The sequence below is a fragment of the Sturnus vulgaris genome, chromosome 9 (genome assembly GCF_052056855.1).
Source record: "Sturnus vulgaris isolate bStuVul1 chromosome 9, bStuVul1.hap1, whole genome shotgun sequence".
NCBI lineage: Eukaryota > Metazoa > Chordata > Aves > Passeriformes > Sturnidae > Sturnus > Sturnus vulgaris.
Window position 1 is genome coordinate 24,225,632 of NC_142251.1, and position 24,919 is coordinate 24,250,550.

The 24,919-nt window shown below is 49.4% G+C and overlaps 3 protein-coding genes across 7 annotated transcripts in view; 1 reads left to right on the forward strand and 2 right to left on the reverse strand.

Annotated features, from left to right (window-relative positions):
- SMG7 (SMG7 nonsense mediated mRNA decay factor) overlaps positions 1-6,013 on the forward strand; it is a 54,119-nt gene extending 48,106 nt beyond the window's left edge. For all 4 annotated transcript variants that reach the window (XM_088170170.1, XM_014886721.2, XM_088170173.1 and 1 more), the window contains 5 exons: positions 801-881; positions 1,436-1,595; positions 2,840-3,010; positions 3,123-3,274; positions 3,749-6,013. In XM_088170170.1, coding sequence (XP_088026296.1) covers positions 801-881; positions 1,436-1,595; positions 2,840-3,010; positions 3,123-3,274; positions 3,749-3,862 — 678 coding nt within the window. In that variant the 3' untranslated portion in view covers positions 3,863-6,013. The remainder of the gene's footprint in view (positions 1-800; positions 882-1,435; positions 1,596-2,839; positions 3,011-3,122; positions 3,275-3,748) is intronic.
- A 782-nt stretch (positions 6,014-6,795) lies between these two features.
- Positions 6,796-15,683, reverse strand: NCF2 (neutrophil cytosolic factor 2). 2 transcript variants are annotated; one of them, XM_014886725.2, is made up of 15 exons: positions 15,362-15,683; positions 14,834-14,916; positions 14,414-14,522; positions 14,067-14,201; positions 13,645-13,752; positions 12,637-12,696; positions 11,800-11,843; positions 11,458-11,599; positions 11,106-11,168; positions 10,664-10,742; positions 9,532-9,575; positions 8,886-9,037; positions 8,702-8,813; positions 8,322-8,484; positions 6,796-7,112 (listed from the first exon to the last, which is right to left on the reverse strand). In XM_014886725.2, exons 1-15 carry the CDS (start codon positions 15,533-15,535, stop codon positions 7,015-7,017), a joined length of 1,566 nt encoding a protein of 521 aa, XP_014742211.1. In that variant the 5' UTR covers positions 15,536-15,683; the 3' UTR covers positions 6,796-7,014. The 2 variants fall into 2 exon arrangements, with proteins under 2 accessions (XP_014742211.1, XP_088026300.1); XM_088170174.1 differs by having other exon boundaries at positions 14,067-14,204.
- Positions 15,684-18,336: 2,653 nt separating this feature from the next.
- ARPC5 (actin related protein 2/3 complex subunit 5) lies at positions 18,337-23,419 on the reverse strand. Its single transcript, XM_088170175.1, has 4 exons — positions 23,246-23,419; positions 22,262-22,333; positions 20,374-20,550; positions 18,337-19,582 (listed from the first exon to the last, which is right to left on the reverse strand). Exons 1-4 carry the CDS (start codon positions 23,387-23,389, stop codon positions 19,520-19,522), a joined length of 456 nt encoding a protein of 151 aa, XP_088026301.1. The 5' UTR covers positions 23,390-23,419; the 3' UTR covers positions 18,337-19,519.
- Between the last annotated feature and the right edge of the window lie 1,500 nt (positions 23,420-24,919).

A 24,919-nucleotide genomic window follows, 5' to 3' on the forward strand; every position in this document is an offset into this window, starting at 1 on the left:
TAACTATTTCTTCTCTGAATAGGCTAATTTCAAAGACACTGTTTTTCACTCCTTAATCACAGTAAGAACCAAATTGAAAGACAAGAAATATTATGCTGGAAATAACAACTGTATGAGAGGGAGGTGGCATTAGATGATGGAAAAAAGGTTATAATCCATAAGATCTTTACATGGAAGTAAAAAAAAGGAAGTTTTGGAAACTCTCTTTTAAATATTTGGGTTGGTTTTTTTTCCTTCCTCTCTACAAGTAATTTATTATGGAAATGAGAGAGTGCTAAATGACCCTTGGACTACTAAACCTAATTTAAAAAGCAATTAGCTGCTCTTGCTGTCTAAGGAGGTCTATAGCAAGCATGCTCTCAGAACTGAAAAGATACTCTGTCAACAGCCACACACAAGAGTCTGATCTTGTGTGAAGGAGTCCTTGTGTCAGTGGGATAGATCCTGTCTCACTTGTACAAGGTTTTACACAACCTTAAGGTGTTTTTGGCAGGAGTCTCCCCTTTAGACGTATCAGAGTATTAGACTTGGCATTTGAAAACCTGTTCTGGCAGTGGGGTTTGTCTGAGACTCTCAGCTGTCATGGTTGATTTGTAGATTATTAATTACAGGTAGTAGGAAAACTACTGATTTTTTGCACTTGTTAGCTTGCTTCCCCTGTCCTCCAAGGTGCTGGAGCTGAAATGCAAAACAAGTTGTAAATGTGGCCAAAAGCACTTTGGCTGTTTCTGGTTACACGCTTTCCTCCTGGTCCCTACACTGAGCACTAACTGTGCTTTTCCCCTTTTTGGTTTCTGAAGAAGTCTCTGCTGGAAAAACCATCAGAATTGATGTCTCAGTCATCATCTTTCCTGTCCCTCAGTGGCTTTTCTCTAAATCAGGTAAGTGAGAACCAGAGTCCAACACCTTTTGCTGTTTCAGCTTGTGGTTAAGCCAGTGGAAAACCTGAAAGAAATCCACATGGATATGTAATTTCACTTTATATCAACTTAATCTTGGCCTTTATCAGTTTTCTTCCCAAATTCATCTTAGCTATATCTCTGTAGATGTACTCTTGAATCTTGGTGAGTTCATGAGCCCTTTGCTCTCAGTGAAGTCATGAAATTAACTGAAAAGGTGCCATCTCAGGGTGCTGTGGTGTGTAGGTTTTTATTTCCAGAGCAATGTTCTCTGCCAGAGAATTGAGCAGGATGTTGATACAACTTTTCTGAGTACTGGGAATCTGAAGATTTTGTGAAGACTTTGCAGTCCAGCCAGGAGAAATCTGTCCTGATTCAGAATGTGATGGACTTAAATTAAATGGTCAGAGAAGATGGGGCTGGGAAGTGAAAAAGGAATTAGGAAATATTTTGAGCTATAATTGTTTCCTTTGTACAGTCTCAGTGTTTGAAATAAGTCTGACACATAAGCTCTTATATTGTTTGTTGTTTTTCAGGAAAGATATCCAAACAACAGCATGTTCAATGAGGTGTATGGAAAAAACATGAATACCAGCACAAAAACAGAAGTCACCCCTTCAGTTGCCCATCAGGAGACTTCACTCTATTCTCTCTTTGAAGGGACTCCGTGGTCTCCATCCCTTCCAGCCAGCTCAGGTAATCCTGGTACGGCATTTCTTGTGTCTAGTGATTTAAGAGGATTTGAATTAATTCTAAACCAACAGCAAGTTATATGTAACCTGTAACTAAAAAAAAAAAAAAAAACCTAACCCAAACTTGCTTGACAAGGTCTCTGAAGGTTTCTGTTTTACTTCATATATCTTCAGAAATAAGAAGGGATTCTGTAATTAATACAGTGTAAGAACCTGGATTTTAATTTAAGTAGTTGAACAGGATAAATGTAGGAGGTGATAAATCTCTTTAACTTCGTTTCCTGACAGCCATTTGGGAGTAGTGCTTTAACTCAGACATCCATATACTTTGTGTTGCTTTTTTTGGGAAAAGCAGGAGGAACTGGATTTCATAATGCAGATATTTGAAAAAGAAACTGTATGAGGGAAGAGTGGAGGAAAATACAACAGTAGTGAGTTTTGTTGTGCTTGGTTTTTTACTGTTAAACAGCCCATAAAGCAAACCAGCTTCTTTGTTAGTAATTATCTTAAAGGCATAAAACATAAGTATTATGTAATAATTTTATTCTCACTAAAAATCCAGAAGGGTGTGAGACAGTAATTAGTTGAATCTAAGAATTAAGTGGATTTTAAATAACATCTGGGTGAGATGTTTGGTGGGACTTTTGCAACCAACCAAGAAAAGCCGTTGTGGGTGAAATGGAGGGAGTTGCAAAGTGCTTTTATGCTAGCAAGATTTTTGGCTCACAGGGCTTCAACTCCCTCTCCCTTCACCTCTTCATTTGTTCTGTTTGGCCTGTGGACAGCTTGCTTCATGCTCCCTCTTCTCTTTTGCTCACTATTAGGTTCTGGTCTGAATTGTTTGAAGACTCATATAAGTGTAAAACATTATCAGACTTGGGAGTTGAAGTTGTAAACTTGCAAACTCCTCAAGGTCTAATTTAATTTTTCTATTGGTTTTCCAAGCTTGGAGACAATTACTCTCTTACTTTGAGACAAGTTCTTCAGGAGACATGGGGAAAACTGGCTTTGCCTAGCCAGCCCTCATGAGGTTTCCTGGGTTTTGTTTTTCAGTAAGCATTAAACACAGTCATTCTGTTCTTGTAAATTTTTCACTCAGAATTTAGGAATTTGCATTACACTCATGTAATGGAGGGAATTGTAGCAAACGGGATGATGGCAGAATTTGCAGCAGCATTAAGAAATTTAAATCTGGGAGGCTCCCACTGTCTCTGCTGACCTTTTTTCCTCTTCCCTTGTAACCCCTAGATCATTCAACACCAGCCAGCCAGTCTCCTCACTCCTCCAACCCCAGCAGCTTGCCAAGCTCCCCTCCAACCCATAACCACAATTCTGTTCCTTTCTCCAACTTTGGACCCATTGGGACTCCAGACAACAGAGACCGGAGAGTCGCAGACCGCTGGAAAACAGATAAGCCAGGTAAGTGCTGGGTTCCAGGTTAGCATGGAGCTGTCAGACACCCTCATCTGATGATGTTTGTTCTGCACTGGTTTTGCCATGTCACTTTGAACTTGTCTTTTTGCCATTTTAGCAATGGGAGGGTTTGGTCTGGACTATCTCCCAACAACGTCGTCCTCTTCGGAGAGCAGCTGGCACCAGTCCAGTACTCCCAGTGGGACCTGGGCAGTCCAAGGCCCTCCTGCCATGGAGGACTCATCAGCTGTGCTTATGGAGAGCCTGAAGGTGGGTTTGGCTGAGGCTGTGCTCAAGGACAGGTCTGCAGGCTGAACGATGGGCATTAGCCTATTGGAAGCATTGGAGTTCAGTGCCAGAAGCCCAAAGTTTTTCCTGCAATGTGGGAGGTGTCACCAATGCAGGAAGATGTCACAAATTTCCAGTTCTTGCTGGTTTTGAGATTTTGTGGAGCAAGCCCAGGCTCGCAGAACTGGAAGAAATTATAACATTTGCTTTGACTAGTCTAAAATTAGTAATAGTTAATGTGGGATGAGTTTTTATGGTAACGAGGGTTCTGGAGGAGGATAAAATTCTTCCAGGGGGCCTCTTTTTAGAAGGTCTTCTTTGAAGTCTGGTTAACTTTCCTGATAAGCCAGGTATGAGTGATAAAGAGGGAGAATATAGAACACGGTGTCTGTTTTCCCATCTGGCAGAAGGGCTGTGTAATGCAAAGAGGTGCTAGTGTTGGCTGTTTGTTTTTAGTCCATCTGGTCCAGTTCCATGATGCACCCCGGCCCCTCAGCCCTGGAGCAGCTGTTGATGCAGCAGAAGCAGAAGCAGCAGCGTGGACAAGGCGCCATGAATCCGCCGCATTGAGACAGAGGAGGCAACCCTTACAATGATGGCTCCATAAACCATGGCATGTTGGGTCTGTGGGACTGGCACACACAGTCCTGTGCAGGTGGCAGCCCTCTCTTCTGTTCCTTGCTGTCAGGAGGGCGTAAGTGCTCCACCAACCCACTGAGTGTGCACAAAACGTCTGCAGTGCAAGCAAACAACATCAGGAACTCTCCCATCCCCCAGGCCCTTCGGAGGGAGAGAGGAACTGCTGTTTGGCTCACTCAGTAACCCAATATCACCGCCTCTCACCTTCTCCATTGTGCATGTCCCCAGCCACATGGGAAGTAAAAGCTGAGAGCAAAGGGCAGATGGGAGAAGCCAATGAGAACTTCTCAATCCTTTTCCTCTCTTTGGGGAGATACAATAGGAATCCATTAATGATTGCTTCGCTGACTGAGAATGTAGTTGAAATTACTCCTAAACATCTTTATTACTATCTCAGTAGTAAGATCACACTGAATTCTGTACACAGACGTGCTTCATAGTCAGTGTGTAGCAATGAAAGCCCCAGTTGCTGCTCCGGTCACAGTGGGTGGTGATGAGGTGGGGCTCTGTATCCTGGACTAGCAAAGGAGTTTCATGAAAGAGAGTCTTGCACTTGGCACACTTCACCCAGAGGCTTTGGGTGGGTTAGAGACTCCAGCATGAAATGCCCTTCTCTCAGTAGGTGTTTGAGCTATAAGGGGTGACATGGGGCATTGCAGCACTATGTTGAAAAGCAAGTTAACTGCTACGGGGTTTTAAATTAATGTGTGATTCCTGTACATTTTACTGTAGCATAGTGGCTAGCCCCACAAAGGGCAGGCTAGTCTGTGCATTCACAGCCTGACTCATTTTAATAGGTAGGTAGAAAGCTTTCACTGGTTTTTTTTTTGTTTGTTTCTTGTTTTGTTTTTTTTTGTTTTGTTTTGTTTGATTTGGTTTTGTTTTTTCTCTTTCCATCCTCCCATCTTCGCTAAACGCTCGTAGTTTCATTACCATGGCAGAAAATAATCAGGGGTCCAGGAGGGCTGGTTGAATCCAACAGCCAGCCCAGACAGCATGGGGCATCCGCACGCCCGGTGAGGAACAGGTCAGCTCTGCAGAAACCTGTCCCAGCTGCAGCCCCAGGCTTTCAGTGCCAGAAACAAATTCAAGGCACCCATGGACACACGGAAACAGCACAGTGCTGTTCACAGATGAAAAGGTGCAGAAGGGAAAAGGAAAAAAAAAAAATGTTTTATTTGCTATTTATTAGGGGGAAGGAAGACTGGAAGTTTTGTTAAAGAAAAGGACAGCGTTTTTGTTAGATTTCCCAGGGAAGTTACAGAAACAGACTCAATGTCCATTTGCTGTTTTTAGCAGTAGGGGTTTGTGTGATGATTCAGGATCTCTGGACTAGAATTCAGCTGCAGAACAAAGCACATGCAGGAGCCGAAGTGACGCTGGAGTCTGGGCAGTCCCAGAGAATACAAAAAGGGAAGGCGGAGGAGACCCAATACCCTCGGGGGTACGAGAAGCTCACTACGAGCTCCACCTTAGCAACATCACTGTTCTGTGTTGCATTTCAAAGCTGTATTTCCTTTAACAAGTCCAAAAAGTGAAGTTCCCACCTGGTGGTAATCCAGCCCACCCTGTGTGTCCCCTCCAGCCCTCCCGCTGTGTGTCCAAGCTGTGCGCCCAGGCAGCTGCGACATTCCCGTGTTTGCACCGTCACTGACTCTTGCACCCCAGACGAGCTAACCAGGAACACCATCTCACTCCCGGCCGTGCCAGGTCCCAGCTGCACCGTTCCACTTGTGCATGAGCACCCGGCCTCGGGAATGCGTCTGACCCCGCCTGCCCTCCAGCACCTGGAGGAGCCAGGGAAGGGGCCCCCAACAGAAACTGGTTTGTGTTGTAAGCTTTTTTTGTGTTTTCTGTCTGTCTGTGCAAGAACTGCAGCTGCCGAAATCAGCTTTGCCTTTAATTAAACCATGTTCTCTCCATCCAGGTCTCTGTGTGTAGCATTTATTTCCTGTGTGACTTGGCTTCAGGCCTTTAAAAATGCATTACGTTTCTGGAGAAGCCAGAAAAATGTTTGAAGTTGATTTCTTATTTGAAAGAGCCCTAAATAAATCACAGTGATTCTGGGTTGGGCTTGGTACAGATAATTTGGTTGTGGTTTTGTGCTGGCTGTGTAGTATGTTTTACATACTAAACTAAATATGTAGGATGGGAGCAGCTTGCAAAGCTCCTCCCTAGTTGCAGACTCATCCTGGTACAGCATGTGCAGTGTGCAGATGGAGGGCACAGATCCTGCTGCCAATGACTTGCCTGCTGACACTAGGGTGTTCACTGTTTCCATGCTTCCAGTTGTGTATGTCACAGTAAACTCCAGAGCTGATGTTCTGGTTTTGAAATTACAGGTGTTTGTTGTCTCCCGAATAAGTTCCTTTAAAAAGAAATGTGATATTTAGGTTAATGGGGCAGTGGGGTTTTCTGGACTTGGGTGATAGAATCCAGAGTGGGGAAGCCCCTGCCCCCTTAGCACCCTTGGAGTAAAGCTCTGGGATTCCAGGCTGTGTCTTCTAAGTTCCTGTATCTTCTGACTGATCAGGAAAAACTTTGAAGCACAGGTCCCAGTGCTGAAGAAAATGTGTCTGCTTTTACTGGTGGGAGTTTTTAAAGTCCCTGTGAATTTGAATTGTGAGTTGGGGCAGGGTGAGGCTATGTGGTGTCTTCTAAGATCATGGTTGGGACTAATGTTTTAAGGAAGCAAGTGCTTTCCTGGTCTATAGCTTCCTGAACTCACTCACCCTTTGGGATCTGCTGGCAGGGCTGTAAATGCAGGTTGCACCACCCTCTTGTGGGTGTTCCCAGCTTCTGGCATGTCTGTATAAAAGCTTTTTTAAGGATGGGGGAACATAGCAAGCCTCTTGGCAAGCATAGGATTTAGGAATGAATGTATTCCTAACATGAATTAGCAACTTCTTAACAAGTTCCTGTTTAAGAGAACAACGCAAAAGGTAAGAGAAAATATAAAGCTTTTAATACAAGTAGTAATAACATTTAAAGTTCATTTTCAGATGCAGAGATTAATATGCAGACTACATAATGGGAATAGTTGAATTCTTAGTTTCTCTCCACAACTTCAAGCTCTTCTGAAATCACTTCTCTGGGTGTTCAGTGTTGGGCTGTTGAACAAATGCAGATGGGAAGATGCCAGTCCTCCCCTTGCACTTGCCTTCGAACCAGTCTTCATTCACTGGAAGGGAAAATTGACACAGTTCTTATGACCCTAGGAATGTGCAGGAGCATAATGTGCTGCAGACAGGCCTGCAATCACCATTTTATGGTGTTCCTGCTGATAAGACTTGGAGCTGAGCTAGACCCAGCAGGGAGTGGAATGTGGAGGAAAGGGAGGAATGAGGAAGAGAGTAAAGTGGTAACATAAGAAGGAATATCAGATGGGGGTGGGAAATTGGATCAAAATAGAGAGTGGGGGCTTGGAAACTGTCTTGAGTGGAAACAAAGTGAATGTGGAGAGTGAGGAAATTATCTGAGACCTTGGTCTGTCCTCTTCAGGATACATCTGAACTGTTTTGTCAGCTGTTTCTCATGTTCACATAAAGCCCCTAAAACAATCCCCCCCCCCCCCCCCCCTCAAACCTCTGCTACCCTAGGTTAAGTAAAGCCTATGAGCTCTGGCAATTTTGCTATGGAGGAACCAAATGAGGTAAGAACCAACTTTGTACTGGGAAACATTTAGCTCAGCAATGAAGGGTGGGGAAGGTAGGATTTTGGGGTGGAGGGGGCTCATCAGTATTGCATGGTGGAAAATCTAACCTGTCAGAGGTTAGATGGGGGACTGATTGTGTACTGCTGCCAAAGCCTGCTAGCCACCACAAATTAGTGACATTACTACAGATAGCAAAATAGAAGGGGGTTTTGCCTTTAGAACTTATTCCTGATCTCTTGATTTCACTCAGAGGCTCAAATGAGATGGGGAACATGCCCTGTGTATCTAATTCTTCATTGATCTTCCTGAGATTCAATGAGGTATTTAAGCCTAAATTCCCATAGAAACACTAAGGATGAATATTGAATGACTAATGGAAAATTGTATCCTTAAAAAGAAAAATAGATGAAGAAAGCTTCCAGGTGGAAGGAATGGGATTGAGAGCCTGCTCCCATTGTGCAGATAGCAGCTCAAATGAGCCATCTCCTTAAAAGAATCCACTGTGATCAAGAAGTTTAAACATAGCACAGGTATAACTCCTGTCTTAGATGTTTGGGAGGGGTGCGGTGGAAACGGGAGTGGTGAAAATGTGTTGGAAGAAGCGTGTGTAACAGGGACGTGTGGATGGGAATCCCAAGGCAGAGCTGGAGGGGCTCTGCTGCTGCCACACCACCCTCCCTCTCACCAGAGCTGGGGGTTCCCTCTTCTCTCCTGTCCCAGGAGGAGCACAATTACCTTTGGATAAAATGAGGATCTTGTCTCCTGCCTGAAACTCCAGGTCTTCAGGTTGGGTGGCTTCATAACTGTACTGAGCTACAACATGGGTTGGTCCCATCTCCCCCGGCGTTGCCTCCTGCAGTGACTCCTCTGGTTTGCTGTCTGGCACAAACCCCTCTCCCTAGGCAGAAAACAAGCTGGTGAGGACACAACCAATTGGGGTTTTTTCTCTCTACCAGGGCAAGAGAGATGAGCTCTGCTGCTTCTCTCCACTCTTTGCTACTCTTCCTTTCATGAGGTCACTGGGTTCTGTTGAAAGCCACAAACCCGTGTTTGTGGCAAGGAAGACAAAGGCAGGAGGGAAGAGGAGGTGGCTGCCCCCTGTAGCTGTCACTGACCTCTGTGCCATTGCACCAGACTGTCAGGCAGTTGTCCTTGCTCTGGGTCCAGGCCGCCTCCACGTTCTCTGCACTCAGAGTCACCAGCTCCTGGCCCTCCACAGGCTTGTACCTGGTGTGCAGGGGATGCAGGTGAGGAGCCCTGGAACACAGCCCTGGCCCCTTGGGGCTGCCAGTGCCTCACCTCAGCTCCGTGTGCTCAGGCTGCAGCTCCAGCTTCTTGCAAACCAGCTCCAGGAGCTCCCTGTAGGAGAGGCCTCGATCGACTCTCAGGGCAACTGTGAACTTGTAATGCACCTTGAGGACATGGGGGCTGGAAACAGTTGGTTCAGCCTCCTGCAGGCAGGAAATGGGATGTCACCCTGTGTGGCTTGGCAAGCACAGGGATGTGCAAACTGGTTGCCTGAGTTAGATTTTGCCTCGAGGTGTGTTTGGATGTTGGCTGGTTGGCAGCCCTAAGCTTTTTCCAGGAGAGAGCTCAGTAATAGGTTAGGGACTTGGAAGCAAATTGGGACTTCGGGGTGATCAAATGGAGATGTGTCCACCCTCCAAACCCCTCCTTTAGTTTTTTGGTTTTGTTTTTTTTTTTTGAGTTGGAATTGGTGTATTTTCCCATTTATCTTCCCAGCACGACCTTCTATGCATTCCAGCCAAGCTCTCTCCTGTTTCTCCCTTCTCAAGTGCCTCAGGTTGACTAAGATGAGAGTCATCCAGTGGCCCCCTCACCTGGGGCCTGGAAGAGAATTCCCAAAAAGCAGCCCTACGTCTCCTGGTAAATGCAGATTTGTATGAACAGCAGGACCTCGGGGTCTGTGCTCACAGGACATTACCTTTGCTGTGTCTCTTGGCTGTGCCACAGTAGCAGGAACATAGTCTGGGGAGGAGGAAAAAGGTGGCTCAGGAGGTGGGATGGGATAAATGCTGTCTAAACACACAGCCAGACCTCCTGCAGCCCATCATGATCTCCAGCAACACCAACCAACCCTGGAGCCAGCAGTGGTCCCTCGAATGGATACAGCATCTGCCACAGGGGTTCTTCTGTAAGATCTAGACACAATCACTGAGGAGAGGTTTTGGCTCTGTGCCTTCCCTCTTGGAGGGGTGGGATGTCTTTCATGGGTGGAGTCACAAAAGATAAACATGTAGCTGCCAGTTTTAATGTCTTTGCTCTTCTGATTAGGTCCACCCTGAAAACCAAAGGCAATCCCTGTCCTTCAGTGGGGCTGTAAAGCTAAATTCGGGCTCCAGGCAGGGTGATTCCATGCAGCTTTGTGAAGCCTCTTCATGAGGATCTGATTTACGTTTTGGCACAGCTATACTCATTCCAGGAAGAGCCTGAGCTACACTGTTGAACATGGTTCCACTAATAGATCTGAGATGGCTTTTGGTGCCATGAAGGTGATCATTTGGGCTGTTGTGTCCATGAGGTGTTTGTCCTTAATTCCATGAGCCACAGCTTTCTTCTGTGTCATCTCTACCCATGGACTGCTACAAGGCTGCTCTGTTGGGGACATGAGGTTGGGGACGTGGGACACTGGCTAGCATCAGCCAGGAATCCCCTTCATACAACTCCTTAAAGCCTAGCTCAGCTCACAGCAGCACTGAAACTATCATGGATGCCCTGCTTGAAGGAGAAGCCTACAAGGAATCTTTTACTCCAAGCTGGTTCTTGCCCCATTCCTATCTCCAGGCCCTTTTTCTCCTTAGTCACTGTGCTAATTAAGAGCACAGAGGGACTTGCTTTCCTCAGGGACCCCACGGACACTTTTACTCCATCCTCAGCACTGCAGTACTGTCTCTGCCTCCTGTTCTAATGTCTCCCAGTCCTTGACTGCAAATGGGGCCAGGAATGAGATGGAGATGAACCCTAGTCCCGGTCTCAAAGGGTGAGGACACAGCATCTCAGCGTGCTGTGGGTGATGTCACCCCGTGCTCCCCATGCCTTCAGCTCCCCACACTGACCTGGTGCCAGCCGCCGCGGCTTCTCCGGCACAGTGGAGGTGGGCGAGTCAGGGATCTCAGCTTCCACAGGGCTTTCTTCCTGTGCCATGGGAAGAGATAGTGCTGTCAATCCACCCTTACTGAGGGGCTGGGGTGCTGCTGCCTTGTGCAGCCCCTCTCCAACCTGATGTTTTCCTGCAGTCTGTTTGGGGTCTTGAACTCAGGACGGGTGCCTTGGCTATATCCATTATCTCCCCAGCATTGCCCACCACCACTAGGGTACCACCAACATGGATTTTGCAGATCCCTGGGCTTATGATAAGGTGGCCATAAGCCAGAACCAACCCCCAGGATCATGAGGGGGAGAGAGTCACATATATGAGTCCTACTGGGAGGCAGGTGTTGGGTGAATATGTGGAGATCTGCCCTCCCCAGGACACCATTTCCTCCTGGGCCTCCTCACCTGGATATGCAGCTTATTCTGGAGCTCCACAGGCTCGAGGAAGTTGCAGGGGACGATCCCTTTCTGCAGGGGGAAGAAAGAGGAGTAGTGATTGCTTGGCAAGAAGGCAACCCACTGCTGGAGGACACAACTGGATATGTCCTCACCCTCCCCTGCATCCAGGAGGGTTCCTGAGGCTTGAATTTTAGTTTCTGCAGGGTGGGTGGATTTCATTGAACCCTGTGGCCTAAGCCAGAGTGGACATAAGAAACTTCGGTCAGAAATTTAATTACTGTTGGCAAGCTTCTACCTCTGCAGAACCCCAACCATAATCTGCTTTCTGTCCCTCCTGTCCAGCACACTCCTGGTATACCTTTCCATTGAACATCACTGTAGCCCAGTTGTCCTTCTCTTTCTTCAGTACAAAGACAATGTTTCCTGGCAGGACCTGCAGCTCCTCAGCGGTCTCAGGAATGAACTCGAACATGACACGGTGTGGCTGCCCTGTGAAGGCCCTGGGTGTGGGAGCAGTGGACAGGTTAGGAATGCTGGCAATAATGTTGTTTTACATTGTGGGGAGAATCCAGACCTCTGCCTCCATGTTTCTGCATTCCCCATTCCCCGAGTTGTGGGTGCCAGCTGGATGCTTGGCTGTGAGAGTGCAGGATGGGGCTGTGCCTGGCTGTGTGGGTTATCCATCCTTCATCCAACTTACCTGAGGACTTCGGGGGTCTTGGGCCTGGGTGGAGGACCAGAGGCCTGCCAACAGGAAGACAAAAAGGAAAATACCAGTAATCCAGAGGATTTTGTTTGCCTTGCAGAAATGTCCTGCAGCTTTCTACTATGCCTGCCCTCACCCCAACACTGCTCCTTCCTCCACATGCAGGTGCCTTAGGTGCCATGAGGAATATCCCTGGCTTTGTTCCTTCTATGGAACAGTTTCCACATTCTTCAACATACAGTTGGTTTTCAGAAGCACAATCCTCTTTTCACTCCTGATTTTAGTTTCAGTTCACAGAGGATTTAGATTGTTAACACCTGTCTGCATTGAGAAGGTTGTAATTTATCTTCTGCAACGGTGCTGTGCTGTGCTTCCCCATATCCTCCCCAAAACCTCCTGGAAAAGCTCTTGCCACGTTTAGGAATGGGAAGGTGCCACTACATCATCTGGAAAATGGCATGGGAAATGCAAAGGAGTTCTGGAATGGGCAGGAGGGCAGCGAGAGCAGAACTGCCATTGTTTCTCCACTCAGGCTTAGGCAGACGATCCCTAATGAATTCTTTGGGCGGGTCAGAGACAGCTCCCTGCAGAGAGCCGTCACCCCGCCCACTATTTCCCCGTGCAGGGAACCAGTTTCACCTCAACCACCGCTGTGGGTGGGTTTGGGATGAGCTTCCCGATGCTGGCGGGAGCAGTTGATCCGTGGAAGCAGTGCCCAGCTCCTCCCCAGGCAGTGGCACAGAGCTCAGGGTGCTGTTTGCTCCCCACTGTGGATGACAGCCACCCCATGTCATCCTGCACTGAGCATGCTGTTCACTGACAGAGTCTTACTTGTGGCTGCAGGGGAGCGAATCCTGAAAAATCGTCCTTGTCCACCACAGATGCCACCACCTAGAGCCAAAGACAAATAGTGACTTGGTGCCTGTAAACCTCTCTCAGACCTCTGATGTCCACCCTCCTCCTTCTTTGCTGTTGGCCAAGCCAAGCCCCTCAGGGTGCTTTAAGCTCAGGAGGGGGCTATGATTTTAGGCTAAGTATCTTGAACTACAGGCTGAGTGCCTATGGCACCAAAGCTTCCCTCTCAGCTCTGGAAGTTTTCTGCTCTTGGCCTGACTGTTTCTGTGGTTTGAGGCGTTACAACCTAAAAGTTTGCCTTTCTGTTTTAATCACAAATGTTGAAGGGACCCAAAGTGTCCAGCTCAAGCCAATACCTCCTACAGGTGACATCAAATGTAATTCAGAAAGCTGATACATGGTTTTGGGTGTGTTTCTGGCACTCAAGGAGCTGCCTGCCTCTTGGCTGTCTGATTCCTCAGTGCCTGGTTCCTTTTCTGGACGAGTGCTGCTTCCCAGGACCTGAGACCAGGGGTGGTATCCCAGTGACTGGATTTTGCACACTCACAGGAGAAAAGCTTGCTTGCTTATCTGAGCTGAAAAGCCCTTTCCAAACAGAGCAGTGAAAGAACTGGAGGTTGGTTGTGGGTGTCAGATGTTAAATAGCTCCTTTCCCTCACCCCTGAAAGTGTCTTAGCTTGAGTTGAAGCTCCAGTGGGATCTTTCCAGCTCATTGCTGACTATCCCTCATGTCTTACTAAGAAGGCAAACTAGAAATAGGCCATGCTCAGCAGGAACATGCTTTCAGCTCTTGTGTTCTTGCAGACTCCGTTTCCCACGAGATCCCTGTGTGCCATCCCTCTTTCCATGTCTGAGGGATCCCTGAGGCAGAGACCAGCTCTCTGTCTCTGGCTGCCTACCAGGCAGCAGACAGCAGCTCAGAGGGGTGATGAGAAGGCAGTCAACAGTTCTATTCAGCCCACAGGCTGAATGGATCTTTCTTACCATTGCCTTTCCTAGGTAGTCCTTCTTCTCCAGCTGAGCCACTTGCTTCTCATTTGGCCTGAACAGCTTCCCTGCAGGAATGGCCACCAGCTCACAGAGCTTCTGCTTCTGTAGCACAGAGAAGTCATGGAGACTTTGGAGGTAAGAGCAGGGACTGATGAATGTCCCTTCTGCTCTGGGCTTGGGGGCTGCTCCATAAAGCCGGACCACTACCATGACAGCCCAGTCCCAGCCCTGGTATGGTCCATTGAATCCCATCTTCCCATCCCTGCCTCCCCAGTGACCCAAAGCTCTTCCCACAGGCTTGTGTCCCTCTACAATATCCATTGCCATGGCATTTTAATCCTGCTAGAAGGTGGATGTGCTGTCAGTGGCATTTCCCTCCCTCTCCCTGTGGGGCTGTGAGACCTGCTCCTCCATACCAGGATGGCTTCCATTGCCCTGTCTATCTTGTTGTGCTGGGGCTCGCTCTTCATGCTTATGGCCAGGCTCAGGTGCTCCTCAGCCTTCTCCCAGTTCTCTGTTGTGGCATACACCAGTGCAATATTGTAGAGAATCTGCTGGAGGGAAGGGAACAAGGGAAAGAGCTCTTGGAGCAGCCAGACTGCTGCCAGGAGGGCAGGAAAGGAAAGGACAGTGGGATAGTGGCACTGCACCCACTTGCTTGTTTTTTTCAAGGTACAAAGAGAGGCTGGCTGTCTCCTCTTTGGATTTCTCATGCTGGAGATCAGACCTTTGGGATCAAAACTGGTGGCCAGGTGTGTCTCACCTCGCAGGCAAAGAGCCGGTAGCGCAGCCCCAGGATTTTGTAGTCGATGAGTTGGTTGCCTCGCAGCTGGGCCAGCGCCTCTTTGAAATCCTCAATGGCCTTTCCATGGCTGTGGAGCAGAGGATGAAGGTGTCACCAGCTCGTGGTGGCAACCTGCCTGCCTCTAAGCCTGTACTCAGACTTGGCGAGTTCAGTTGGGTCTCCCCTCTATCCTTGCCGTGTTTCAGACACTCCAAGGAAGGAGAGAGGTTCTGAGGCTCATGTTAATCCCAGGACTGCATTGCTGAAGACTAGGAGCCTGTTTGACCTCGAGGGGTTTCAGTCTGGGCTCTGGGGCACCAACCTGCCTGGGGTCATCCTCGCATGAAGGCTGGCATCTCTGTAAGCGGCAAAAATGAAACTTGAAACCCTTCCACTCACTTCTGCCTCCGGTAAAACACAGTCCCCCGCTGGAAATAAGCCACTGCCAGGTGCTTGTCACAGCCAATGCTCCGGGTGAACGCCTGCACAGGAAGGAGTGGGGGAAAAGGGGGGTAAAAAGGGGACATCATAAAAAAACTGAGGGCGTAGAGCAATTGTACCTGTCCTGCCTTAGCCAAGCTCAGCTCTGTGGGCTGTCTCCCTGCAGCACTGGGCATTGGGTGAGGGAGAGCCTGTACCAGGCTCCAGGGATTTTTTGAGCCGGAGCCATCTGCCAGCATGGTCACCTCCGGGAGAGAGGGAGTGAACAGTGACCCGTGTATCACTGCTGCTGCCTCCCCTCTGATTCACTGGCAGAATAGATTTGGCAGCCTAGGGCTGTCCCACGTCCTCACCGCTTTAAAAGGCTTCGAATCCATCCTTTAGACCGTGATCCTTTTAATTCCTTCCTTCCTTCCTCACCATGTCCCTATATCTGGCCAAGTCGCGGAGGTGAGAGGATGAGCGGCCCTAGCGGCTGTCCCTTACCTCCTCCGCCTCTGCCAGCTTCCCCAGGACCAGCTGGATGCAGCCGATGTTAAAGCAGATTTTGGCAGGGGGGTTCTGCACGGCCGTGAAGGCATCCAGGGCAGCACTCCACTCCTTCCTGTCCGCTGCACACACTCCTTCCTGCCACAGCCGGATCGTCTCCACCAGGGACATGGCGCGCTGGGGCTGGGATGGGGGATCCCGGAGCCGCGGGCCTCGCCCCTCTCGCTGTCCTTCCTTGTGGCGCAGCTCGGCCTCTCTGGCTCCCTTCTGCCGCTACTTCTGCCTGTCCCCCGCCGCTGTCACAGACCTGGCAGGAAGTGGCCTCACCCGCATCATCAGCCCCGGGATGGGGAAGTGGGGCTGAGGCTGCTCTGACACTGCGGGTGTCCATGGGGTGCATCCCTGCTCCTCTCGGGCAGCCGCTCCTCGCCTATTTCGGGATGTGATCTTCCGGTTTTTACATTAAAACCCACGGATTTTGTCAGCTGGGTGATTCATTAGGTCGAATTTCAGGTTGCAAAACCGCAGGACGAGCGCTGGGCCGAGTCCTTGGTGCCCTGCAAAGCGCAGTCTCAGCGCTAAGCGATTCCTTCCTGCAGACAATTCCTGGCAGGCACAGCTGGGCTGGGGCTCCCCTGTCTGCCTAAGTGAGGAGGTGAAGTAGAGCCCAAGGACCCGCCTGGGAAACCCTTGGTCCTTCCCGACCCCACTGTGTTGTCCCAGTGTGGAGTTCTGCTGCTAAGGGCACATGGAGCTGCCCATGGATGAGATTGCTGGGGCAGTGCCCATGCTGCCCCATATCCCCAGGGCTCAGCCCAATATCATTCTCTCCTGGTGCTTTAGGGCCAGTGAAGCACAACTGGCTCTGGAGCACAGGGCCAAGATGAGCACGGGGTGACAGCAGGATTCTGACCTGCTGCTGACTCACAGTTTGGAGCTGGCTGCTCCACACATGATTTTAAAGCATTTTTGGAAGTACTTTGCCCCATCTACCAGCAATGTGATGTGTATTTTGTAAGAGCTTAAAATTTATCAGCAAGACTCAGCCCTTGTGCCTTTACCAAAACTTCCCTAGCAAATTACATAACTCCAGTAGTGGGAGGGAGGCTGGGGAGGTGACTTCTGAGTACTGCTGATGGGGAAACCCGAGCCCCTGAGCAGCAAAGACTGGGGTTTTAATCCAAAGGACCAAACAGAACTCTGAGCTGTGTGTGTGCCCTCAGCTGGCTCTTACAGACTTCCCACGGGAGCATGGAAGGCTCTCTGATCTCCAGGAAAGCAGAAGGACATGCAACCAGCTGAAGTGATGCTCGGGTAAAAGGGTAGGAATAACAACATGGTGAGTGTAAAAACACCTCTCTAGGTGCCTTTTCTGATTCCTGTGAGGGATGGGAGATCCTGTGGAGCAATAAAAGGTTCACCTTTATTGGAGGAATTATTTTCTGCTCATTTAATTATCTGAATTGGTGCACTGCTGGCCAAGTTTATCCCAAAACCAGTACAAGGGGAGCTGGAGAAGGATGAGAGATCATCCCTGTTGGAAAGCTCACAACAGCTGTCCTTCTGCCTGGGTACTTGTCATTTATCAGTGAGGAGATTTCAAAGCGGTGATAAACAGCCCTCTGTGATAAACAGCCCTTTTAGCAAGAGCAAGTCTCTTGTTCCCCTTTCTCTGCCCAAAGCTGACTCGGTATAGGTGAACTTGTTTCTTCTACGCTAATGTCCAACAGGAAGTGAGTAACAGAGATGGTGACATTTCATGTGGAAGACTTCTTGGAGTCCAGCAAACCCAAATTGCCAATAGGTGGATCAGAAACAGAGAAATGTCCCAAATCCAGCTGGGGTGCAGTGCAACAATATGTACAAGTTTATAATTTCTGAAGAGTCAAAAAAAGACTGATTCAGGCACAAAGAACCTCCCATTATGCACAGGGAAAGACATTTTTGTGAGTTTTATTAGGCAGGGGGAGCACATCCAGCTCATTCCCAGGAAGGTAGGTTGGAGCTCTCTCTCTCTCTCTCCCCCAAAACCTGGGGGGGTTTGGCTCTTTTCCCAAACAGTGGCAGATACTGAGGTGGATGTGAGGACAGCAGTGGCTCTTGGCTCTTTTTTAGCAGAAAAGCAGGAGGTCTCTGAGAAGGTGCCATTGCCACGTGCTCCAGCTAAAGCTGAAGGCAGCAGAGGTCTGCAAACCCTGTCAGTCTTCCCAGTCTGACCTGCACGAGGTTATCCTTTGAAGGCTTCCCTCTCCCAAAAGGAATCTGAACCCCTGTCATGGTGTCCGTACCATCCACCAATACAAGCAAGGCAGGACTTGGAGGAAAGACACTGTTTTTTAAGACTAGATTGACTTTTTCCCTTCCTGCCACTCATTGCCAGCAGAGCTGCCCCTGCAAATCCTGCCCTGTCCCCACATCAGCGCGTTTTAGCACATCCCTGAACAGAAACACAGATGTACGTGTTCTGTAAATGTTCCTAAATCCATCACAGCCTTACCCAAGGGGATCTGCAGAACCTTAAGACCACTCTCTTTATTCACTTCGTTTATCTAATGCCATCTAGAGGCAGCTGATCTGCTTTGGCATCAAGTGCTTTGGAAAATACTTTCCACTTCTTTGGGATTACAGCTTATTTTTTTTTTAAATTAGGTTCACTGATGTCTTAACCCAAATCTGGGCAAGTGGAAAGAACCAGAGAAGCCAATCACAGTCCCTGGCAGAGCTGCAAGGACAGAACCCTCACTGCACGACCAGGACAACTTCTGTACACATCTATGGGTGAAACCTGGATGCTTTCTGTAGCAAGGCTGGGTCTCCCACTTGGTGATCTCAGTGCCTCCTGTGCTTGTGCCGGTGTTCTTCTGGAGGTGAGCAAGGAGAAGCATCCTAGGAGGAGAATTAAGGAGGCACTGAATGGTTTAGGGGTAACCATGCTGGTTCCTGTCTCCATTGAAGGCATGTCAGACACTGAGTAAATATTCAGTGACGATTTATTGTCTGGTCTTTATTATTATTACAAAAACAAAGCAGATATCAAAAAACAGCAAAAATTTCACAAGGTCCCCAACAGTTTTACACAACTGTAGTAAAATAGTGAAATTAAAACATGTATTTCAGTCCTGGCCCTAAACCTTCTACAGTGATCTGTGGTCTGGGATGCCCTGGGCTTTCCTAATTCCTTAAAATGTTCCTCTTTATTTCAGAACCTGACTGGCCCACTAGCTAACATGATGAGGCACAATGCATCAGGAATGTGAGAGCTGTCTGGTATCCTTACAGACCCTACACAACCAGAAAACAAAACAGAGGAGGCTCTGCAAGGATGGTGTCGATACCAGGGTCTGTTTCTCAGACTATCCCAAGCAGCCATTTAGTTGTGCTTGACAAAACCAAATCACTTTCCAGTTGCTGAAAGGTGATTTGCTGTGTAAAAGCTGCTTTTTCTTCTTTTCCTCAGGATTTTTGCTCCCCAAAATAAGAAGAGTTCACTGGGCTGGGCTCCAGTGTAAATGGACCACTAACCTTTTAAATTCCACTTTCCAAACTGCATGATGGCCAACTCCATCCCACTGTGGACCTGGCATCAGACTGATGGCAAGGAACCTGAGCAGGTTAAAGAAAATACTCAGCTCTCTGGAATGGTAATTGGGGTTGGAAAAAGCTTTTTTTTTTCTCTCTTAGTCACGGGTGTAGGGTCAGAGGCTGACCAAAGGCAACATGGTCCAGTTACCTGTGTTAATAATAGTTGCCCCACTTCTCAAATATTAAGATTTTAGCTCAAAACACTGCTTGGCTAGCAAAAAATTAAGACATTGCCCTGTGTCCCTCAGCATTTGCTCAGAGAGTCAGGTACAAATCTGCCACAATTACACACAAATGCAAATCACCCTAAACATCAAATTGTTTACATCACTGAATATGTCACTTAAAGGCCGGCGAGTACCAAATATTCCTGTTAGAAGTAAAATTCCACCTTCATAATTTTCCAGAACTGACAGAAGAGATCACGATGAGCATCATTGGTGGGGTATGACAGAAGCAGCAGGGCGAAGGCAAAGCTGGGGGACAGGGCTGCCCAGGAGCAGCCGTGCCGGGGGGGGTCAGGGCTTGTACCAGCGGCTCCCTGCTGGAGTTCCAGCCTCACTCCTGCCGGAGTTACACCGTCTTCCTGGCAGTCAGAACACGCACAATGGAGCCAACTCCTCCAGCAGCCAGTGCCTGCCAAGGGAAACATGGCAATGAACACCAGGCCAGGGCAGCCACAGCCTGCAGCTCCTTTCCAGGACCTGAACAGGCCGACAAGAACGATGGAGAGAGACTTTGGACACGGCCTAGAGTGACAGGACAAGGGGGAAGGGCTTCAAACTGACAGGGAGTAGGATTAGGTATCAGGAAGAAATCCTTCCCTGTGAGGGTGGGGAGGCCCTGGCACAGGTTTGCCAGGGAAGCTGTGGCTGTCCTATCCCTGGAAATGTCCAAGGTCGGGCTGGATGGGGCCTGGAGCAAGCTGGGACAGTGGAAGGTGTCCCTGCTTTAGGGTCCCTTCCAACCCAAACCCTTCTGGGAGTCTATGAAATTACTGGGACCACATTTATATTGCACATGAGTATCTACCCGCCCTCCACAAAATACCAGCAGCTAGGGTGCCAGGATACAATAATCACACTCAATTTCAAAAAAGCTACTTAACTTTAATTAAGCTTTCATTTCCCTGCATAACTAAGCTGCAAATTTTGCTCCCCTCCAGGAAGGAAATTCTCCTTCAGCCTATTTGAATCACTGGATGAAACCATTTTGTTTGCCTCAGTCTAAGAGAAACCCAAAGTTTAACAGTTGGGTGTTTACCCAAGGAAGCAGCAGTGGGCAGGAGATATAACTCAGCTCTGAGTTCCAGGGCCATACCCCAGTCACAGCCTGAATCTGGCACTTGAGTCTCACCAGCCAGGAAGGGGGTTCTTGCCAGGCTCAGGGCCTGGGCACCCTGGCAGGAGCTGTCCCCATGCACGCACCTTCTCATGCCACTGCAGCAGCACAGCACTGCTGTTGTCAGAGGGGCTCTCAAAGCCCTTGTAGATGTACTTCATGAGCAGGTCCACCCCGTTCTTGTCCAGCGACTGCACTGCCTTCTCAATGTCATTGGCTTTGAAGGAGATGAGCACCTTCAGCACGATGCTCTCAGCACGGTCCTGTAACAGGCAGGCACAGACACAGCCACCCTTGGGTGAGGTGCAGCCAAACACTGCTCCCTCTCTCAAAAAAACTCAGAGCATTTTTCTCCTTAACAGCGATGAAGAGGACTGTGTGTGAAGAGCTTGTCATAATAAGATGTAACAGACAGGTTTTCCCGAGGATAAACAATGTAAAAGAGTTTAACACATTTGCCCTGCTTTCGTTTTTCTGCCTCTGTTAGTGTTTGCAACTCTCCACCCCTTAATTATGGCTAAATAGTAAAAGCTCATATGGAAGCTCAAGATCAAGTTCCAAAATAATTATAACAATCAAGTGCTTGTCTGGCCCCTCTTCCCACCAGAGCCTTTTCCATACCTCTGTAGTGTTTAATGGGACACAACCGTTATAATCCAGGGAAATGCCATTGGCAGCCTGGAAGAAGTGACTGCTGGAAACCACATGTTTCCCAAGCAGTCAGCTGCTGTCCCAGGCACACTGGGTGAAGACTGGCCATTAATACTGAGCATTAATAACCACTGATCTGGGTGTCATTTCAGGCCTGGGAATGTGTGTGGTGTGCTTACAGCAGTAATTAGCCATGTAATCAGCAAGGAGTAGCTCTTCCTGTTCATCCATCACTAAGGCAGGATGAGAGAAGAATGTCTCAGGGTTGCTGGACTTTTGACTAATTCCATCACACAAACACTTCAGGCACCTTCACCCTACAGAAACTATGGATGTCAGTTTTCCTGCCCAATTTAATATCCCATAATCACTTAGCTTAGCAAGACTTCTCACATGACTGTAAGTAAAATTATGTAAGTTCCAAGGATAGCCAAAAATTAAGGCAGGTATTAATGTTCAGTCATTCTGCCCTCTTCAATTCCACCACTAAGGCTATTCTTAAATCCTTCAATAGAGGGCTAATGGAAACAAGTCATTAATGTGAGGACAAAGCTATACAGCCCTATTTGTAACAGCTGGTTCTCAGAGCTCTGCCAAACCCTTCAGGGGAGGGCTGGGGCTGCAGAAACAGCTCTGCCAGGAACCATGCAGCAGGGAACCGTGCCCCTGGGCCTCTCCTCGGGCAGGGAGAAGTGACTGCACGCACTCACCAGCTGGGCAGTGCAGTATCTTATCAGCCTGTTCCTCCTCCCACTGCAATCATGACCTATTCAGGATTCATCCTGGGGATATTCAGAAATGCATGTACCCAGCGGACTCCCACACTCTGTCACGGATGGGGGAGGGCTTGCTTTTCCTGAGGTTTTAACAGCTTCATTTTGATTGGATGCGATAAAAAACAATTCTTCCTTTTTTGTAGGCTCACTGCTGGTGGTTTCATTAGTCAGAGGTGACAAATGCAACCCTGGTTCCCTGAGCACACGAAAATTACATTGTGAGCTGCCAGGTCTGGTCTGAGTCAGACACAGGCACCTGGTGATCCCTAGGTACACAAAATACAACCAGCACCAGTTCTCCAGTAGGAGAACCACACCTGATCCAGCACCAAGGTAAAGGTACCTGGACAAGTGACACCTGAGCTACAGTATTTTGAACAAGATTAAAACACTTGTGGTCACAGATGTTTCAACATCAGGGAACACCCTAAATTCTGCTTCTCTGGTCTCCTCAAGGTACAACTAGTGGCACTAGTTGTTACTAGAGGTAACAGGGACAGGAAAGGATTTTTAGGAGTAACCCATGAGTGAGCAGTCGCTATTTTACCTTCACTGCTTGGTTCTTTGTGTTGATGGGAGGGTTCTTCAGAGCTGCCTGCAGTGCAGCCATCATGTTCCCTGTGCCAGATGGTTAAGGACCAGACACCAAGTACCAGGACAGCCATACTTGTAGCTGGCTTGTGCATGACGGAAAACACTCCAGTGCAAGGATTCCCTCACCAGCTAAGAAGACATTACAGCTTAAGACAGCAATTTCCAGGCCATTTGAGGCAGGAGCAGCATCAACAAGCAGCTGTATAGTTCCAGTTCTGTTGAATAACTTCCTAGGCTTTCCTTGAATGAAGGTCCAAGTAAAAGAAACCGTTCTCCATCACTTCTGCAATCTGTAGCCCCCGAGAACAGGTCTCAGCTTGGCACATCCAGCCCCAGCAGCCCTTGGGAAGAGTGACAAGGGCCAGCTGGGCACGGCCGCCGTAGCGGCAGGCACAGGGAACCCTCTGGGCACAGGGAAACCTCTGGGCACAGGGAACCCCCTGTCTGCATCCCCCGGGGACACCTTCCTGAGCGCAGCCCTGGGGCTCTGCGGCTGCTGCGGGCAGGGGAGGAAGCTGAGCTGCCTTCCTGCTGCCGGCCTCTTCCTCCTGCCAGCCCCTTCCCCCTTCAGCCCCTTCCCCCTTCAGCCTCTTCCCTCTTCTCCCTTCAGCCTCTTCCCCTTCCTGCTGCCAGCCCTCTCCCCCATTCAGCCCCTTCCCTTTCTCCCTTCAGCCTCTTCCTCCTGCCAGCCCCTTCAGCCTCTTCCTTTTCCTGCTGCCAGCCCTTTCCCCATTCAGCCTCTTGCTGCTGCCAGCTCTCTCCCCCTTCAGCGTCTTCCCATGTCCGGCCAGCCCCTTTCCCCGCCGGTTTTTTCCCCTTCAGCCCTTTCCCTGTCCAGCGCTTCCCGCCCGCCGCGGTCCCCGCTAGCGGATGTTCCCCTATTAGGCCGCCCCGGTGGCGGCCGCGCCCGCTCCGCCCCGCCGCTCCCTTCAGGATATTGCCGCAGGCACGAGTCCACCTCGCCCTCATCAGGCCCCGCTTGCCCGTCGCCGCCGTCCTCCTCATCCACGAACTTGTTTTCATCGTACTCGTCCACGTCCACCCGGCGGAACCGCGCCGAGGACACCGTGTGCTTCGCCATGGCCGCGCCCGCCCCGCGCAGCCGCTGCCGGCCCGGGCCCAGCCCCGCCCCGGGCGGCGCCGGCGCAGCGGGAGCGCTGTCAGGGAATCCCGGAACGGCTGGAAGAGACCTTAGAGCCTGTCCTGCCCCGCCCCTGCCTCGGGCAGCGACACCTTCCACTAGCCCAGGTTGCTCCAAGGCCTGTCCAAGCTGGCCTGGAACACTTCCAGGGATGGGGCAGCCACAGCTTCTCTGGGAAACCTCTGCCAGGGCCTCACTGACAGGGAACATCTTCCCAATATCCAATCTAAACCCACTCTCGTTCAATTTGAAATTTCATAGATTCACAGAATATTCTGAGTTGGAAAGGACCTACACTTGATGTTTCTGTCACCCTGTTCTGACTGACTTTGAAGCCATTCTTGCCTGTCCTGTCATTAGAGGCCTTTGTAAATAATGCATCCTGATGATTCCCGTCAGCTCCTTCAGGCACTGCAAGGCCACAGTGAGGTCACCCCAAAGCTTCTCTAGGCTGCACAATCCCAGCTCTCCCAGCCTTTCCTCCCAGCAGAGCTGCTCCATCCCTCTGCTCATCCTGGTGCCTCCTCTGGGCTCTCTCCAGCAGCTCCAGGTCCTCCCTGTGCTGGGCCCCAGGGCTGGAGCAGCTCTGCAGGTGGGGTCTCACCTGAGCAGGGCAGAGGGGCAGAATCCCAGTCCCTTTCCTGCCATCTGTGCTGGGGGCTCAGCCCAGGGCACGGGGGGCTCTGGGATGGGGCAGGTTCAGCTCTCACCCATCAGCACCCCCAAGTCTTCCCAGGGCTGCTCCATCTGCTCCTCCTCAGCCTGGATTGACCCTGGGGGTTGCCCCGAGCCGGGTGCAGCACCAGCACTTGGTCTTGTTAAATTTCACGAGATTCCCATGAGCCACTTCCCGAGCTTGTCTGGGTCCCTCTGTCCATCCCCAGGACAGTGGGACAGGTGGGCAGGACCGTGTGTGAGGTGGGAGCTGCCCTGGGGCAACGTGTTCTGCGAGGCTGCTAAAAAAAATTAGTAAAAGTTTCTCTTTTGCCCTAGAGGGGAGAAACTGCATAAGAGAAACAGCCGCACTTTTCAGCATCTTACAGGTGATTCCATGATTCAATCTGGCAAAAAACCATGCCAACACCATCAAAAAAAGAACTTTAAAAGCTGTAATTACTATGTCAGCAGGTGCAGCTCAGGGTAATAGCAAATATTTATCTGATTTCCTTCAGTGGCTTTTTATGTTTCCACTTTAGGGCTCTTGCAATCTTTCTTTGCAAATTCTGTGGTACAGAAGAAGATTCCTCCCTGGTCTGGGCAGTTCAGTGCAGAGGATATTTCCCAGTGTAGGGCCTTGGCCCCAGGAGAGATGGTGACAGCAGCAGGTTCTTTTAGGTGTTTCCAGGTGCCAGTTGCTGGGACATGGGAACAAACAGAATTTGCCTTTGCAGGGGCCAGGCATCTGTGGGAGTTGAGCTGCTGTTCTGTGCCTGTCAATATTTTTTCTCGTTTCTCAAGTGATACCATTGC